Source organism: Haliotis asinina, chromosome 2, assembly GCF_037392515.1.
Source record: "Haliotis asinina isolate JCU_RB_2024 chromosome 2, JCU_Hal_asi_v2, whole genome shotgun sequence".
Classification (NCBI taxonomy): Eukaryota; Metazoa; Mollusca; class Gastropoda; order Lepetellida; family Haliotidae; genus Haliotis; species Haliotis asinina.
Genome location: NC_090281.1, coordinates 58,376,499 through 58,395,903, shown reverse-complemented (window position 1 = coordinate 58,395,903; position 19,405 = coordinate 58,376,499). Strand labels below are relative to the sequence as shown.

The following is a 19,405-nucleotide window of genomic DNA, read 5'->3' as shown; positions in this document are numbered from 1 at the left end:
TAAATAATTTGTTGTTTGGTTTGGTTTGGGGATTGGTATTGTTTTTTTATAAAAATAAAAATGTTGCGAACATGGTTCAGTTAAACCATGTATACGCACACATTATGAAAGGCTAACTCATCTTCACGTCACACGATGTAATCCATTATATGTATTTATACTGATGTTTGTTGTTATTTCAAATTGATCAAATGTGTCAAATGTGCAGTAGAAGTTCTTATTCTGTAACAGCAATACTCACAGTCGAGACTGGTTCGGTTTGTTGTTTAACGCCGCAGGCAGCAATATTCCAGCTATATGGCGGTGGTCTGTTAATAATCGAGTCTGGACCAGACAATCCAGTGATCAACAACTTTAGCATCGATGTAATCTCTCCCCAGTGTTTCCTATATTGTCAATGTTTATATATGCCTTTCTGGCAACTTCCAGACCAAACTTTAACACTGATTACAAAGACAACAATACATTCCGGACAATCAACAATAGCTAAAACAGTGTAATGAATGTACATTCAGTCTTAACAGAAAAAATGTACATTACAATGTTTGAAATAAAACGATATTTGTGTAATAAGAGTAACTGTGTTTATTTTACAAATAAAAATATATGAAGTGGGTACGTACGGAATACAAGTATTGTAAAGTAATGTACCATCAGTGGACACAGTACAAGACAGTGAGGGATTGAGTAGAAGTTTCGTAATGTCGCGTCAGTATCTTTTCGCGGCGAGACAAGGAACAAACAGGTGCCATCGCAAAGATATGTCGACAAGGGAACTAAATCGTATACATACATTGACAAATACAAAGGAATCTTTTAAATCCAAACTTTATTTGGCTAGACAATAAATGACAAACAAATACACTAGACCACAATAAGCTGAGTTCCCGGTTCAGACATGAGTGATGAGAGCGGAGTTCCAGCTCAACCCTGGAGCATTATCCTCCTCGCGGTCGTCCCTATACAGTCGGTATACCGGACTGGTGACAGTATAGATATGAACATATAGTACATTATAGACAACAATGGACAGACGAAGGTTAACAATGCAGTTTCAGAAACAATAGCACTGCGCTGGACCAGTTTATATAATGGCAGACACGGCCAACTGGATGACCACTTCAGGCTATAAATGTCATATACTTTAATCAATGAAAGTGACAGAGTTTGTCTATGTGATAAGGATTAAGAATGCAGATTAGCGTCATATGAATAATTACAATTTAATCTCACGGCTTGACTTCATTGTTTTTGGATTTTTGGACAATGGCTGTCATGACAAGTGACAACAGGAATATATGGCACAGCGAATCATTATACGAATACATGAAATGTAGTAATGCAAACTGAATAGGCAATTTCAGTTATTGTTATAAGTTGGTGCGGTAGGGAATATAGCCGTAGGTAGGGCCACGTATGGGTTCAATAAGGGCGGTCATGAATCAAAATACGCTCAGAATTACTTGCAATTAATTCTGCATGTAAATCAGTATGTAAATTTATTGAACTTTAACGTCTCCAACAGAACACGTTATTTAATAATTGTAGGTATGTACACTGTGCTAAAGTACACTAATAACTTTAGACATTGCATTATTTGACGCGCGATAATAGAAGTAAGAAGCATGCATAAGATATTGACATTCCGATCATCACATAATGCATCAATTCATTTATTACATAAAATTTATCATTAATTGGTTTGCCTTCGAGTATATCAAAGAATAACACTTTCAATATGCAGGTAACAATCACTGTAATACATTATACAGGTAACAATCACTGTAAAACAATATCCAGGTAACAATCACTGTAATACATTATACAGGTAACAATCACTGTAATACATTATACAGGTAACAATCACTGTAAAACAATATACAGGTAACAATCACTGTAAAACAATATCCAGGTAACAATCACTGTAAAACATTATACAGGTAACAATCACTGTAATACATTATACAGGTAACAATCACTGTAAAACAATATCCAGGTAACAATCACTGTAAAACATTATACAGGTAACAATCACTGTAATACATTATACAGGTAACAATCACTGTAAAACAATATCCAGGTAACAATCACTGTAATACATTATACAGGTAGCAATCACTGTAATACATTATACAGGTAACAATCACTGTAAAACAATATCCAGGTAACAATCACTATAAAACATTATACAGGTAACAATCACTGTAAAACAATATCCAGGTAACAATCACTGTAATACATTATACAGGTAACAATCACTGTAAAACAATATCCAGGTAACAATCACTGTAAAACATTATACAATTAACAATCACTGTAATACACTATACAGGTAACAATCACTGTAAAACAATATCCAGGTAACAATCACTGTAATAGTTGAATCTTAGATATACAGAATAACTGTGAATATTTTAGTCTTAATTTTTTAGCTCGATTTACCTCCAGTCTAAATAAGTTATTCAGAGTGTAAACTATATACAGTATGGTTCAAAATTATTGAGAATAGCTAAAGCATTTCATATTATTAAACGAGAACAAATCAGATAAAATTGAATGTATTGTGAAAGTGAACTGACCTTTTCATGTTGTGTAGGTAACAATTTGATATTTTATCAAGTCTCCTTGAGCTTCACGGCACAGTCTAAGACGGGTAGGCATACTTCCTATCAGAGAGGTTAGTGTCTCGTGAGTTATGCTGTCCCAGTATCGGACCACTTCTCTCTTCATGTCTTCAATTTTTGTCAACCCCTTTTGATTCACACATTCCTTCATCATCCCCCAAATGTTCTCAATGGGATTTAAGTCAGGACTATATGCAGGAAATGGTAATGCAGTCACATTTTTCTCCTGAAACCACTGCTTGGCATGTTTTGCGGTGTGTTTAGGATCATTATCTTGCTGCAAAATCCAGTCATTTCCATAAACCACATGTGCACTTGGAAGGAGAAAATTATCTAATATGTTAGTGTAGCGTTGACTTGTCAGATTTCCCTCAAACACACACAGCGGGGTCGTTCCTAATAAGGATATCCCTCCCCATACATGAAACTTTGGGCTGTATTTAGGTCGTCAATACAACGGTGCTGACGCAGACTTTGTCCATATTTTCACATTATTGGGATATACCCATACTGAGCTTTCATCAGTAAAAATCACATTTTCCCAGTCAAAGTTTTCATGTGCCAAACACCACTCAACACGCCTGTCTTTATGTTCTTGTTTCATGAGAGGAGAAGGAATTCCAGTCTTTTTCTCCCATCCAAGATCAATCAAATTTCTTCTAACTGTAGATTTTGATACAACTGTTGATCCCCTTTCTATCATTTCATACCTGATGTTGGAGATGCTTGCCCTTTGCTTTTTAGACGCTAAAATTCCCAGCCGGACGCGATCTGAGAAGTCCAATTTTCTGGGTCTCCCTGCTCCTTTCTGGTGCCCAAAATCCTTTCCCTCTTTAAAATTCTTCCTAATCCTATACACAGTAGAAAGAGGAGTTCCTGTTCTCTCTGCCAATGTATTTACATCATCAATTCCTTGATTACACAACTCAAAAATCAACCTTCTTTTATCTTCAGCAGACATTGTTGACAGTGCTGAGGAAAATGACGTCTGCTACAAATTCAGGGGAGGTAACTCTAATTGTACTATACTCAGTAGGCCAAGATGAGTTACCTCCCTTATACCATTACTTAGTTTTAAGTATCAGTGAATCAGTTGAGGTGTTAGGATAGCTCAAAGTAAGAAGAAAAATTCTCAATAATTATGAACCAGACTATATATACACCCGTGAAGGTCCCGGGGTAGAAAAGGCCTTCAGCAACCCATGCTGGCCATAAAAGGCGACTATGCTTGTCGTGGTCAGGCTCGCTGACTTGGTTGACACATGTCATTGGTTCCCAATTGCGCAGATCGATGCTCATGTTGTTTGTCACTTGACTATCTCGTCCTGACTCGATTATTTACAGACCGCCACCATGTAGCTGGAATATTGCTGAGTGCGGCGTAAAACTAAACTCGCTCATTCACTCACTCACTAAACTATATATAAACTACATCCGGAGAGTTAGTGGATTATCATCTTACGACATTATGGCGTAACTGTGCATTGCATGCACGTGTTGTAGCAAACACGTTTTAATACATACAAAACAAAGCTAACATTAATTCATAATGAATACATTCAATTTCTGGCTAACAAATATCTTACGCGTCATTGTCATTAATATTTCATGTGTGAGTCGAGTATATGGATGACAACTTCTTCATTGTATATCGCGACGTTTCTAGACTACTTTTTGCCACTTCTTTAAGTGTCAGTGGTGTTGTCTACTGACATGTTATGATGTTTTACCTATATAAACCGAACAACAAAAGAAGCACAACTCTGGATTTTTGTCACGTTTTTAAATACAGTACACATGAACGTTTACTTTTACGAGATTTCACTTCTTTAAAAAGTGAGTCTCTTTTGCTTTTCAGTATAGCAACCGCCCTCGTATGTTTTCACTTTGAATGATATTTTATCAAATGCGAAGTCATCTAAGGCACAGCATGTGTCCTCTTATAAACAATACTAATTGCAGATCATCTTTAACATATTTTAACTAAAGTTCGCCTTACCTTCACCTCAGCCGCCGGGGCTTGTGTAAGTCTTTCACTCTTTCACTCTTTCACGTTCCAGAATCACATTGTTACACGGTACAAGTGTATTTGTAGTAATTGTCTGCAGCGGCAAATAATTGATGCCTTTGTAATACACCGCGCGCTGTGATGATCAGACTTTACCAGTAAGTGAGACCAGAGCTGCCCACGGTTGCTGTTCAACCTTAAACGTTCGAGAAGTTTCGACAAGTTACCCTTTCTCTGAGGCCCATGCACCTATATAAAAGACACACGATGGCGTTTCTTAACCCTTTGGTCTGACTAAAGTCTCGTCTACATGTGTGAACCTATCTGAAAACACCTGTCCACCTGTATTGTGCACCTTTAATGTCGAGCTTCAGTATAACCTATATAATATTCATTTAATTTTGTGTGTTCGTTTACTGATTTCACATGCTCGCCAATTTCAGGAATTCACGCCATTGCTATATACTCTGGCCCAGAGGTTACTGATTATAGAAACGATTTGTTTCATTTGATTTTATAAAATATAAATCGTCACCATAATTGTCACCAAATTGTCCATATTCTCGTGCCAACGTCGCTGTACCTTGTGACAAAGCGCCATTAGCAAGGTAGAAACATAAATTAATATGCCACGTCAGGTGCCCGTGCTCGGACGTGAGGAGACTGTTCTGCTTATTTAGACCCACATTACCGTGGTAGTGTTCTAGTGGGAAGACCTCCAGTGCAGCATGTTGGACTTTATACCAACGTGGTGGCAGCGTCTTGATATTGTGAAATACCTGTCCTTACCGTAGTCTCCAACCTGCTACTGAAGCTCACCTTCACATACAACACGATGGCCTCGAACAAAGAGGTAAGCAGCTTTGCAAACGTTTCATGAACTTGACACAATCCTTACCATCGTCTTAAGCTACTGAAGTTACGTTACATTATAATGTGGTCTTGCATGATAGCGGTATTACATAGATGGACAATAGGCACTTATGAATGTTAACATATACCCATTGTAGATGGAAAAACTGACGTTCTAAATTGCTTGTCAGAATATCAAAGATGACATGATAATCTCCCCCAGTCGTGGTGAGCATCCTTACTCAAAGGATATTAGTGTTTTACTATGATCATTATAAATACTCTAAATATTTAAACATAATTATTTAAGCTCAGATGAACCGCCTCGATATTTCCGAACCTTGTCCTATTATCTAATTCCACTTTTCTTTCATATTTTCTGTCATGCTCAGTAAGAACAATGACATTATCAGACATGTTGGTCTGTTCGTGTATCATGGTACCATAAAAGGAGCCAGCCATTTTGTAAGTTTCACATTATCATGCACGTAAATGAACATCCGTGTCTGATCCGATGTCTGCGACATACATTCATTGCAGATTTATCCATCAAAAGTGTCTATTACTTGAAAGTGTAGGAAATATATCCAAGATAACTACAGATCTATAAAGATGCCCTCAATGTGGATGGTAGACAAGCAGATTATATGGGGATCAGATTACATCAGTGGTTAGAACGTGTTGAACATGACTAAAAGTTTAAATGTTTGTATTATGACAAAGAGAATCGACATTTTCATATTTCCGTGAATTAACTGACTTGTTAAGTTCTGGGTGTATTCCATTTGAAGACATCGAACCATGTAAATGAGTCACAGATTTGAAATGAAATCATTCGTGGGTCTAACAGTTCTCAGCATTCATACATATACACATGCATGTTTAACGTTCAAAATGGAAACACGCTCAGTGTCCCTGAAGTCACGTTTTTGTACTGATCCTGGCATGGCGATTAAGTGAGGATATGTATAAACATTGAAATGTGCTAAAACGAAAGAGATCCTTGACCAGGGAATTGAAACCAACGTGAAAAAATGCTGGACACAATAAAGCTCCCTGTCGTTGCATTAATAAGTGATAAATACCTCAAAGGACTTGTCGTACACCATCTTTGATGACCAAACTAGCAGGCAACATTGCTTGTACTCCACAGCCATGGCAAGTCCAAACACGTGCTCGCAATTTATGAAACTGTTATTTATGACTCGCTCAGTTCATCTACAGTTGCATTCAGCACACATCTGAAATGTATATATTTATGTGTGTATTTAGCAACGATTGATGTTTGTGGAAAGGTTGACGCGATCTTATTTGAAATTCTGATGAAGGTGAGTCAAAGAGTCTGACCATGGCTTTCAGTAATTATAAAGCGAATCAACAGTGGCATGGAGGTTTTGGGTGGGTGGCTTTATGTGGACATTTACCCTTTTTAGATGAAAATGCAAGCGACAAAACCGCATCCATATTCAGAAGAAAGCACAGATTCAGGAGAGTTTATTATATAATATTGATGATACCGGGTGTTCAAAGTACAGACATATTGTTTTGTCACTGATTCATAAGAAGACACTGTTAAAAGCATTTTTACATGCTTATTGTACGGGCAATATTATTGCATGACGGTGATCTGTAAATCCAGTCACGTAATTGAGAAGACGAGATACGATGTCCGCCATAACACCTTTTGAAAATTTTACTGAGGCCTTGAATGTTGTAACCTTGATCAATCAACTTCTGAGCAAGTGTCAGATGACCCTTTTTGAAATATTGGAGCTGATAGTGTGTTGCTAGAAATGAAATGAAAGTTGACAGCTGTAAAGTGTAACTCATCCCTTTGTCATGAAGGAGGGACGGGGGGCACAATGGATACTCTTGGGGATAACTACTGCCGTACCCGACATTTTGCGTTACTGGTATCAGTGAGGACTCGTAATGCTTTGTGACCTAGTGCCCTTCACGTTCATGATCAGTCATGTCGTCCCTTAAACATAACAGTGGTTCCTTATGTTCTTAAATTTGTCGTTTCCTTTGGGTACATATCTATTTAATAATTCACTTCAAAATGATTTACCACTAATACATTAACATACAATGTCAAAGTCTGCGCAAAGCGGAAATCACAAATTACAGAGGATGTACAAAGTATACACACCGAATGGTTCCTCACCAACTCTATAAACCTATCCAAACGTCGTTTCTGAAATGATAATAAGCCTGAGTATATGGCATGTCTGTACCTGCATACCATGTATTATTGTTCATACCTCACAGGTGGAGATAGAACGGGGGACCTGGAGCAAGAAGCTGGACTTCATCCTGTCTTGTGTGGGCTTCTCCGTGGGTCTCGGCAACATCTGGAGGTTCCCTTACGTAGTTTACAGGAATGGAGGAGGTACCTATTCTTAGGGGAGACAACTCCAGAGTATAGACCCAATTTAAAACACAAGGAACAGTTATATTCATTGTACTTGGAAATGTTTTATTAGTATAATTGATTGACTGACTAAGGGCAGTTATTTCTGTTTGCAAAAAATACATATTTTTTATAGTCTTCATCATGCCTAATACATTACACGCGTATTAAATAAGTATGCCCACTTGGTGTAAGCCGTTTAGTCACCCTTACTAGGGTAGTTATTAAATAAACTGTGCTAGGACAAAACCCTCGCACAGTTTATTCAAACAACTACCTCCTATGGGTGATTAACCTATACATGAATATATTCTATAAAGGGTAATGATTTTATCTACAAATATGACAGTTTAGGAGATGCGCTATTGTCAAATATCAAGATCACGAAAGTATAGCAGTATATGATAGACGGACTTACTGTTTGTCACATAGTCGGGTATTGCCATGCAATGTGACTGGGTGAGGTCATCCATTTTGTAACTGCACGATTTTAATCAAGCTTGACATAAGAACAGGTTATAATTAAGTAGAATCTCACTGATCATGTAAGCCGTCTTGCTCTCAGCAACAGTACGTGTAAATCAATAATCTGTTGCCCGTTTATAACGTATGCTACGTGTTTATAATTAGCAGTATCCGTCGTGTGTGCGTGTGTGTGTGTGTGTGTGTGTGTGTGTGTGTGTGTGTGTGTGTGTGTGTGTATGTGTGTGTGTCTGTCTGTCTGTGTTTAGGTGGTGTGCATCACGTAATAAGTCAATATTTATACGTGTTACACGACGTCGTTTCATCGTAAGTAGTGTGCATAAAGATGTAACGGAGAACGGCATAATATATGTATCCATGACATATAGTATTTTACAAGGTAAGATGTGAAAGGATGAACAAACCACTTGCAAGTCAAGTACTACCAGTACTAGAATTAAGCACAAATACCAGACCAGTAAAAGCCATCAACAACAGCGACAAATTGTGTCCACTAGCCACGTTCCTGATCCCGTACCTCATCATGCTGGGCATCGCTGGCCTGCCGCTGTACTTCATGGAGCTGGCTGTGGGTCAGTTCGCCTCCGAGGGACCCGTCACTGTGTGGAAGGTCAGCCCCATATTTACAGGTAGGCGTCTCACTAGCCTCAAACTAGCTTGTTTTGTTATCGTGCTTTGCAAATACTACATTTTGAAATAACACGACAATGACCTTCCTACCCTACAAGTGTGTCCCAAGTGCAAAAAACATGGTTTATGTTATATATACCCCATTTTGTAATTTTGACTTTTAAATAAGTCGGTGGATGTTTATTGCAGTCAGCGTTAAAAATATCAATATAACTTCCTACGTGCTATATTCACAAATTTTGCCTTAATATTGATGTGAAAAACATGTAGGTATGGATATTAATCGTATGCAATAGATCATTTTCCCACTTTTATTTTTATCTGTATGACTAGTATTTCCAAGCTCTCTCTCAAGCTCGGTATATTTGGTTTACCATGTTTCTGCATTATTCGAATACAGATACTTATGGCTTTATTTTCCTTTCTCACGCAGGTATAGGTATCGCCATGGTTACTATCAGCACAATGATATGTGTTTATTATAACATCATCATTACGTACGCCATGTACTACTTGTTTGTCTCCCTTGTCAACCTTGACCTTGAGGTACCGTGGGCAACGTGTACGAACGCATGGAATACTAACTCTTGCAGGACAGATGCGTTTCCGGACCTCACTGGAATGAACGAGAGCGCCAAGCTACACAGCATGTACGGTGAGTGTGCGAGAGAGTGAAGTCTGCGTTAAATTATGCATTTCATCTTGAAGTTATATTCTCTTTAACGTACAATTTCGTTAGGAAGTACAAATTAGGAAGTACCGTCAAGAGAGATGTAACTCTTTCTCTCAAGTATCGAACATTGTATCACATACAGAAAATACTGTCTTCGAGACGTCTATCACCATATGCCTTAGAAAGACCAGCAGTTGTTTCTGATACTCTTTGACCTTCCTTCCCCAGAGGAGTTATACAACAGCACGTGTGTGTCCATCTTCAGTTCCAACAGCACGTTGCTGCCTCACTTTGACAACATCAACTCCACCATGCTGTCGGACTCGACGTTCGACTCCTGCAAATTTGTGTACACCTCCGCCAGCGAGGAATATTGGACGTGAGTTTTGATTTGATTGTGTTTGTGATCGGTGTGTGTCGCGCTCAGTGTTCATGTCGGGTTATTTCTACGGGCAAGAATTCTTTTCACATTTTCGACTGTTTATGTTCTTCTCGTGTCCTTCCGCAACATTTGTAAATTACTACGGCTTAGACGCCTGTAGTAAGCTAACATCCTATGAGCCACAAAGTGAATTTAAGCCATTTGTTTACTAAATTTTAAATCGTATAGACATTATATAACATTAAAATAATTTGGGACACGGTCGTTGATAACGTGTGAAAGAATTACGTTTAAACGTATTCTGTTCAAGTTTGATTACTCTAAACTGAGTTTAACTTCACTATGAATATCTCATTTCCACCTTGGAGTGATAAGTATACATGGAAGGGAACTCCCAAACTATGACTCAAGCCGTCACTCGTTAAGATATAAAGCGTAACAATCACGTCCAATCTTGGATTCAAAAGAACGACTTTGGAATTACATATCCAGTTCCATCGCCTAACATGTCACACTACCAACATCCCTTGTCATATTAAGATGGTTCCCTTGTGTTTGCATTGACACGTGTTGGTTTCATTTAACGATAATAACAGTACGTATGTGGAGAAATGATTTATCATATAAATGTCCCATTCAGGCGGTCTGTGCTTCGTCTACACGAATCAACCGGAATCCATGACCTTGGCGACGTCAGCGTCAAGCTTCTGATCACCCTCATCCTGGCCTGGATTCTCATCTTCTTCTGTCTCCTGAAAGGCATTAAGTCGTCAGGAAAGGTGCGTACACTTACCTCCTTACGCTATAGTACTAAACATACACTCACCCTGGCGTTACGTTTACGATACTGATGATTGTAAATAACGTTAACACTCATGTTTCGTTTGGACAGCCATTGGTGTAGTGGTTATAGCGTCTGTCCGGAGAGCGCATGGTTCGATCCCCGACCACGTCATACCAAAATACGTGAAAATATGGAACTTGTTGGTAACTGCTTCGCGCTCGGCACTACGGGGTACAAGGGCTAGTTGGTTGGGGAAGGAGGGGAGGCAGGTGGAGAAGTATAATTTAGGGGAAGGGGAAGGGGTGATGATGCTTTTTAATTCACGTAATGCTTAAACAGACATTGTTTTGGCGTGTATATCACCTATTCACGATTCACAATTCAGCTATTTCATTTACTTATTCTGTAGAAGGTTGGCTAACAATCAAATCAGCTGATAGTGATTCATTAAACACATGCTTGTGACATCGTCTAAATTATGCAGTTGATGTCCTCATAATTGAAATGGTTGGTGATCTGATCGACTGACGCTGTTGTTTTTAATTTGTTTGTATGCTATTTGTTATATATAGTTGTTTTCAACATTATGTTATTGATAATATTATATATTTTGCATTTGAAGGCTGAATTTCCTCGCGCTGCAATATAGCTCTCTGAAGCATGATCAAACTCATTGGGTGGACGGCATTTTTTCCATAGTCGTGCTGAAGCTGTGTCGACCAGAACTAGGGTCACCTTCCCGCGCTGACATTGTCAATGTTTGATCGTTGCATATTATTCTTTGGTTGTTGACAAAATTTGGGTAATATAATCGTGACTGAACAATTCCAGTATTCTCTGTATTTTGATTCTAAAGACTCGGACACTGATATCCTTTCCTACTATTACTACGTACAGCTTCCTTTTCCATCACCTCTCTCACCCAGGCTGGCAAGCAGCCGAGTAGCCTAGTGATTAACAGCAAAGGGATAATCGCACCGAAGACCAAGGTTCGATTCTTCAGATCGGTACAACTGCATTCGTACCTACCCTTACCATTCTATTGCCGGCTTATTCATTAGCAAAGAGCTTCCCTCAGTGTCACGCTCACTCACTCACTCACTCCAGGTCGTGTATTTCACCGCAACATTCCCTTTCATCATCTTACTGATCCTCCTCATCCGGGGCTTGACGTTGCCAGGATACGAGAAGGGTATACAGTTTTATGTCGTGCCCAAGCCAGAGAAACTTCAGGAAGCCAGGGTAAGATGCCAATAACTGCACCTTTACGCATACCTTTACTCTTTCCAATACCAGTATTAAAGTGATATATATTACACAAAATGATGGATAAACAAACTACATGTCTTTGCATGTATGTTCGATGATATTGACAAAATCACGAGTGACAATCGTACAACGTTTAACATTACATGCGTCCATGTGGAATGATTCTGCATGGTCAGCAGAATATCAATGCATTCATGACTAGGTGTTTCAATGGTTACAGGTATGGGGTGAAGCAGCCACACAGATATTCTACTCCCTTGGAGTGGGTTTCGGTGCCCTGCCTACCATGTCGAGCTACAACAAGTTCAACAACAACTGCTACAGGTGCAACACTACTGACGTGGTTGTTGGTGTGGGGGTAGGGCAGGATTGTGATTGGAGTACAGAGGCTGGTGGTCCATCTCTCATCTAAAGAAACATGTGGGCATGGCGATGATGGTAGCGATGAAAATAGTTGTATGAGTGGTGGTGGATGTCATGATGGTTTAGGTGTGATGTTGTGGAAGTGGGAGTCGTGATGATTGTAGCTGCTGGGTTGATGGTAGTGGATGTGGTGATGGTTGCAGTTGTGATGTTGTGGTAGTGGGTGTCGTGATGGTTGTAGCTGTAGTGTTGATGGTAGTGAATGTGATGATGGTTGTAGCTGTAATGTTGATGGTAGTGGATGTAGTGGTGGTTTAGTTGTGATGTTGTGGTAGTGGCTGTCGTGATGATTGTAGCCGTAGTGTTGATGGCAGAGGACGAGATGATGGTTGTCGCTGTGATGTTGTGGAAGTGGGAGTCGTGATGGTTCTAGCTGTAGTGTTGATGGTAGTGAATGTGATAATGATTGTAGCTATAGTGTTGATGGTAGTGAAAGTGATAATGATTGTTGCTGTAGTGTTGATGTAGTGGACGAGATGATGGGTGTAGCTGTGATGTTGTAGAAGTGGGTGTCGTGATGGTTGTAGCTGTAGTGTTGATGGTAGTGAAAGTGATAATGATTGTAGCTATAGTGTTGATGGTAGTGAATGTGATAATGATTGTTGCTGTAGTGTTGATGTAGTGGACGAGATGATGGGTGTAGCTGTGATGTTGTAGAAGTGGGTGTCGTGATGGTTGTAGCTGTAGTGTTGATGGTAGTGAAAGTGATAATGATTGTAGCTATAGTGTTGATGGTAGTGAATGTGATAATGATTGTAGCTGTAGTGTTGATGGAAGTGGATGAGGTGATGTTGTAGCTGTAGAGTTGATGGAAGTGGATGAGGTGATGTTGTAGCTGTAGAGTTGATAGCAGTGGAGCATATGATGGTTGTAGCTGTAGTGTTGTGGTAGTGGGTGTAATGATGGTTGTAGCTGTAGTGTTGTGGTAGTGGGGGTAAAGATGGTTCTGGTTGTAGTGTTGATGGTAGTGAGTGTAATGGTGGTTGTAGTTGGTAGTTGATGTGTTGTGTGCGTGGTGGTAGTAGTTGTGGTTGTTGTGTGGTGGTAGTGTATGTGTTGGTGGTTGTAGCTATCATGTTGAAGGAGATGACCCTTGCTTATAACGCTGACCCTGACAACGACTGTCATCACTCTCGTCACCAGTATACAAATCGTATTCATAATTATAATGAATATTACTGCTGTCCATGAGTCCATTTAGTCCTACTGTCAAAAGTAAATACATGACATAATGTACTGGTAAACACATATAAGATGATCCACGACCTGACAAATGACCCCAAATTTGCATACTTGGGAACGCCCCGCAGAACGATCCGCTTGAAACAAGAGGGAGACAGGTTGCCTGATACATATCGAGAAGTTCATTTTCCCCGTGCGTTTCACGCATGAATTCTTATAGCACACTCGATTTGGGAACAGGTACAATCCCAACGAATTGAGTCAACACAATATACTGAGCAAATATGTTTAGGACCACCGATCCATTTCACGAAGCAAATGACATTTTCCTGGGTTTTTTTTAACAAAGTTGTTGAATATCTAAAATGCTTGTCAATGCCCCAATCATCTATTCGTCTTCGTCTTAACTAAAGGTTAGCGTGGAATATCAGTATCTTATGCCTGAAATTGCAGTCTTATCATTCGAAGGAATATGCGGTGTTGATTTCATGTCACGGTTACCATGTATTGCACGTGCATAATCGTCAAGCTACCTGTAGCAGCCAAGTGTACTCGCCCAATTCGTTGTACCGCCTCTCTTGTCACAAATGCGTTTAGTACGCAGGATCATCTCATATGTGTCTAGCAGTAGTGATGCCACTTATTCGAGAGAAGGTGGGCTTATCCATGAACAGGCCAAAACACTTGCAAAGGCTCATCTAAACACAGGATGTGTCGCAGAAGGCTAACTCTAACATATTTCATATGTTCTCAGAGACGCCATTGTAGTGGCGGTCATTAACTGCTCCACTAGTATATTTGCTGGATTCGCCATCTTCTCCCTGCTGGGTTTTATGGCGTACACCACGAACCAGGAGATCGCGAACGTTGTGGATCAAGGTGAGAGTCAGAAACCATTCCTGCTGCCTTCCCATCTCATAATGTTTACGTGTATTGGTTAAGATAGGGAAGCTGTTATACCTTACGGTTTTGATTAATGGTTCTCAACACAGTTTCTGACACGTGTTCACAGGTCCAGGACTGACGTTCATCGCTTACCCAGAAGGGCTTGCTCGACTCCCGCAGTCATCATTTTGGGCGTTCTTGTTCTTTTTTATGATCCTGACAGTAGGCCTGGACAGTCAGGTAGGGGTATAGTTAGAAAATAGTTTATGTTATTGGTAATAAACGCTAGTTTTTGTCTCATTTCGATGGGTACATATGAAAAGCAATTATATTTCATTATGTCAAAGTAAATTTCCGTACACTAAGGAACTCCATCTAACTTCTTAAGGGTTTCAAATAACAGTAATTTTGTCGAATACTGCATTTTCCCTCGACTTGCCGTACATCCGGTCCAGGAGTCCTATTAACAATGGATATGTGAATATTTTAGTTAGTGTGTCCTTAGATATTTCACATGTTTGCTTTTGAAACATTCTTGACCTTGTCTGACCATGTGTGACCCCGTGTGACCGAATCTGGTCTTTGTCCCAGTTTGCCATGATGGAAGCAGTGATAAGTGGGGTCTCAGACATGCATCCACTATTCTTCCGGAAGAACAAGGCGGCCTTCACCTTCTTCTGTTGTGCAGTCGGGTTTCTGTTGGGAATTCCACAGGTCACCACTGTAAGTTCCCTGTCTTCAGATATGACATCTCTCCAACAACTAGAATACTCATCTGTGTTTTAGGCTATGGTCAGGAGAAGGGAATGGACAGGTTGAACATTGTACTTAGGCATGATTCACTCTATAATGTGTGACGAGATATATTTTTACATGTCCCACTTCCCCTTCGTCATCCGTTGGTGTCTTTATTTGACAACCTGTGAGACATACCTTTTGCAAAGACCTTGACGCGATTCCTAGGAATCTTGCTCAAAGAGGTAGAACATTAAAGACCAATGCAAAGGAGCTTTTCTCCCTTTCGATTCTCATTTTTTGTCACTTTTATTTCCAATCAAGGGTCTTCTATGATCACATCAACGACAACCACAGACTGTTTGTGAAATGATGCATGGTCAGTATAAAAGAGTGAATACGTTTCACCGTGTGAGGTAAAACTCACTTCCTGTAACATGTTACATCCTTGTGCAAGTTGATCATTTCACCTTGTGTAGATGATTAGTTGACTGTGGGTTGTCCCTATGTGCAGGGTGGCATCTATGTGTTGACGCTGATGGACTGGTACTGTGGCAACTACAACCTGATGATAATAGCTCTTGCGGAGATCATCTGCCTTATGTATGTGTATGGTGAGTATTGGGTAAATGGGTCGAGACGTCACATTCTATCTTTCCATTTTAGTTCTGATCTATGTGGGTGATAGGGGTGCCACTATATCTTTTACTCCATCTCCGTGCAGGTATACAGAAGTTCAGGTCGGACATTGAGATGATGATTGGGCACAAACCTAACGTGTACTGGATGGTCACGTGGTTCGTTCTAACTCCGGCAACTATCCTGGTGAGTCGATCCTTTTCGTTCAGTAAGCGAATCTGGAACTGAACCAGGCACTACTCCATGTGAAGAACTCAACTGTTCACATGCTGACGGGGTTAAATATACATATGTCCTGAACAGCAAAAGAAAATCAAGTTTCGAAAAAATGAAATGTTATAAAATTAAGTGTTCCTATTTGCGTCCTCTATTTAGCAACTTTTCAAAAAGTCTGAGTTGCGTTTCTTTTGCTGTTCAGATTACATAACTAATTACAGGACTGTACTCAGATGAGTTGTTTCTTACCTGTGCCAAGTCCAACAGAGTTTGTTTCTCATTCCTCCAGTTCATCATCATTATTTCGAGTGTGGAGAACTCTCCTGCAAGATACGGGGACTACACGTTCCCCCCATGGGCGCAGGGCCTGGGGTGGGTCATGGTCAGCCTCCCTGTGCTGCTTATCATCATCGTTGCCATTGTCCAGATCAAACGATACGGCTTTGTAAGTATCTCCACTTGGTATATTGGTATAACCCTGATATTGAGAAACTTGAGAAAATCATGAAGAAAATGTCTGTCTAAATTCATTAACTGACCAATATTTAAAACGGCTGTTGCGAGACAGTGCACTCGGATATATCTTTCAAAAGCTATATTTAGATGTTCATTCATTAAATCTATTTCAGTATCTCTATCTGTGAGATCCGATATCTAAGTGATTCTGTGATTCCATGCTGAATCAAAATTTATTACATCTTCTTTGTAAACGATTCGTGCTCCCATACTAAATTACGAGGGCGTTGTGGTAGCCTAGTAGTAAAAGCGTTTGCTCGTCACGTCAAAGATCTGGGTTCGATTCGCCACATGGGAGCAGCGTGTGAATCTTATTTCTGGTGTACACTGTCGTGTGTACTAAACATAACTCACTCATTCACTACAAATTACACGGCGTCTCCTGTAGTCAACTATTTTCATACTGGCGATGCATTATTGCATCAGCGTCTCGGATTTCGTGTCTGATTTTCATTTTTGAATCAGTAAGCCGTCTGTGGAGCAGTCCCTGTGTACCTATTTACTTATGAGGTTCAATTCAACTTCAGTACATGTTTGCGTTTAATGCAAACCAACTTGAAACCGATGGAACCAATGTGTTTATATATGGAATAGTATCGAATATTTTCAGTTGCTGGTCTTAAGGGAGGACTGAATGTGGTCGACGGAATATCATGTATATGTGTCTGTTCGAACACAACGATATGTAGTCTGTGTGTTTAGTCCCGCATTCACATGGTTCAATATATATTATATGCTGAACAGCAAACGTTTCGAAAAAATAAAATCTCATAAACGTAAGCTTCCATGTATATGTGTTCTGTTTGAAAACTTGACAAAGAGCCACAGTTGCGTTTCTTTTGCTGTACGGTGTATTTCTCTGTGGAAATCACCATTGCATTTAGCATCATCAGATTTGTTCTTCATTGACTATTGCAGAAAAACTCTTGGAAACCAACGTCAGACTGGGGCCCGGCGAATCCCGAGTATCGTACAGGACGTTATGCCAGGGATCTAGACGATTCCCTCTCGACGGGCGTGAAACGGTCGACATACGCCATCTCTAACTCAGTGTATTCCCCGGATGTAGAAGAAAGCGTAAAGGGAGATAACCAAGCAAATCACGAGACCCAATACAAGATGATACAGTGCACGGACACGGTCTCTTTCAGGAGTGTTCCTCCCCCGGACTACAGCTCAGAGAGAGTTGCTAGGATACAGGTACAGAGGCTGTAAGTTGAAGCTGTTACAACAACGTACATCTCGTACCCTGTTCGGTGTCTTGTCCCATGTGATCTGCCGCTTCGGTCACCACCTTCAGCAACCACACACCGTATCCATAACCAACCACAAGACATCCGCCTCATCCATCTATGATTTTCCACGGTTGTGATTTGGCTGAAATATTTTTATAAGAAATGCCGGAAGTTAATACTAACTTGTATGTTGATGCAACCTGGAGCTACATTCTAACATAACTAGATACTTGTCACGAGCTGCACCTTGAGTAAGGAACAATCGGACAATCAATGACCGTAACCTCAAATAGAAACTCCTTAAAGGCAATATCGTATCTGAAGTGTAATTTCATTTGTATAATGTCTGTACCATGTGCTGTATATCCACTTGCATTTCTTGTATGTGGACCGGAGGCCTTAACTACAATAAATATCTTTCACTTTGACAAATGAGTGGTCAGACTTGCCAATGGTTTGCCTTGTGCCGACTCATTTTCTTTGAAGTTAACCTGATTACAAAACTCCCACTGAAGGGTAATTATTCGATAAAATATTTTAATCTTTTGATGATGAAAACGAGGTTGTTTTTTGTTAGTTGTATGGGACTGTTTTCATTATCATTTCCTCGAATGAATTTCTTTTTAATTAATGTCAAGTAACCTTAACAGTTATACTGTAATAATAATTAAGAGAGGTAGTAATATAATGTTTTTGATGGCCTTGTCAACAGATGGAACAACTCATCGTCATGATTAGGCTCGGCATCAATGGTGCACACAACTTGTCAATATTGCCCTAATGCCCTAAACGTCAGTGAAAGTATGCAAAAAACAATATCTAAACATTTATTGCTGTTTTCCTACAGTATGGAGGAAACAAAACACTTATGCAAGCTCCTTTCTAATTGGCAAAAAGTACCCACAGCCACCTATTTATAGCAGCCATCAAAAGACTTTAAAGTAAATTGATTCCATTCATTGTTCTCTAGGGTCGGTTAAGAGAGGATGTGCATGTGAACATGTTTAATGCTCTCTCAGGACGCTCTCTCGCTCTGTACATAGTGCCTAAAAAACATGTGTGTGTGTATTCGTGTTTCTTTTTAAAAAAATTAATGCATCATGCTTTCCTACTTGTATCGATTATATTAAATAAAACAGTTGTATACAAATAGTCTTTGATTTCATATTGTGGAGGAATTCGTTATTATAGTCAGAAATACATATTAACGTAATGTCGCTTAATGTGGTGGGGTAGCCTAGTCGTTAAATTGTTTACTCGTCACACTGAAGACCAGGGTTCGATTCCCCATGTGGTGTTTATCTGGTTGCTCCTCCATTCAGTCCCCGGAGCTGTCCGAGTGGATTAAATGGGTATGACGTGAACGACAACGTGGCAACGTCATGAAAATTATCACATATGTTGATATCGTGAATCAAGTTGGTTTCATGTCAGTACTTGGATGACTTACAACTGT

General features: G+C 39.7%; 1 protein-coding gene across 1 annotated transcript; it reads left to right on the top strand.

Annotated features, from left to right (window-relative positions):
- The first annotated feature begins 5,354 nt into the window (after positions 1–5,354).
- LOC137273998 (sodium-dependent proline transporter-like) lies at positions 5,355–19,099 on the top strand. Its single transcript, XM_067806946.1, has 15 exons — positions 5,355–5,485; positions 7,756–7,876; positions 8,878–9,009; positions 9,444–9,665; positions 9,912–10,062; positions 10,706–10,844; positions 11,957–12,091; positions 12,339–12,442; positions 14,478–14,602; positions 14,736–14,848; positions 15,200–15,331; positions 15,858–15,957; positions 16,068–16,168; positions 16,488–16,643; positions 17,633–19,099. Exons 1-15 carry the CDS (start codon positions 5,468–5,470, stop codon positions 17,927–17,929), a joined length of 2,046 nt encoding a protein of 681 aa, XP_067663047.1. The 5' UTR covers positions 5,355–5,467; the 3' UTR covers positions 17,930–19,099.
- Positions 19,100–19,405: the final 306 nt, after the last annotated feature.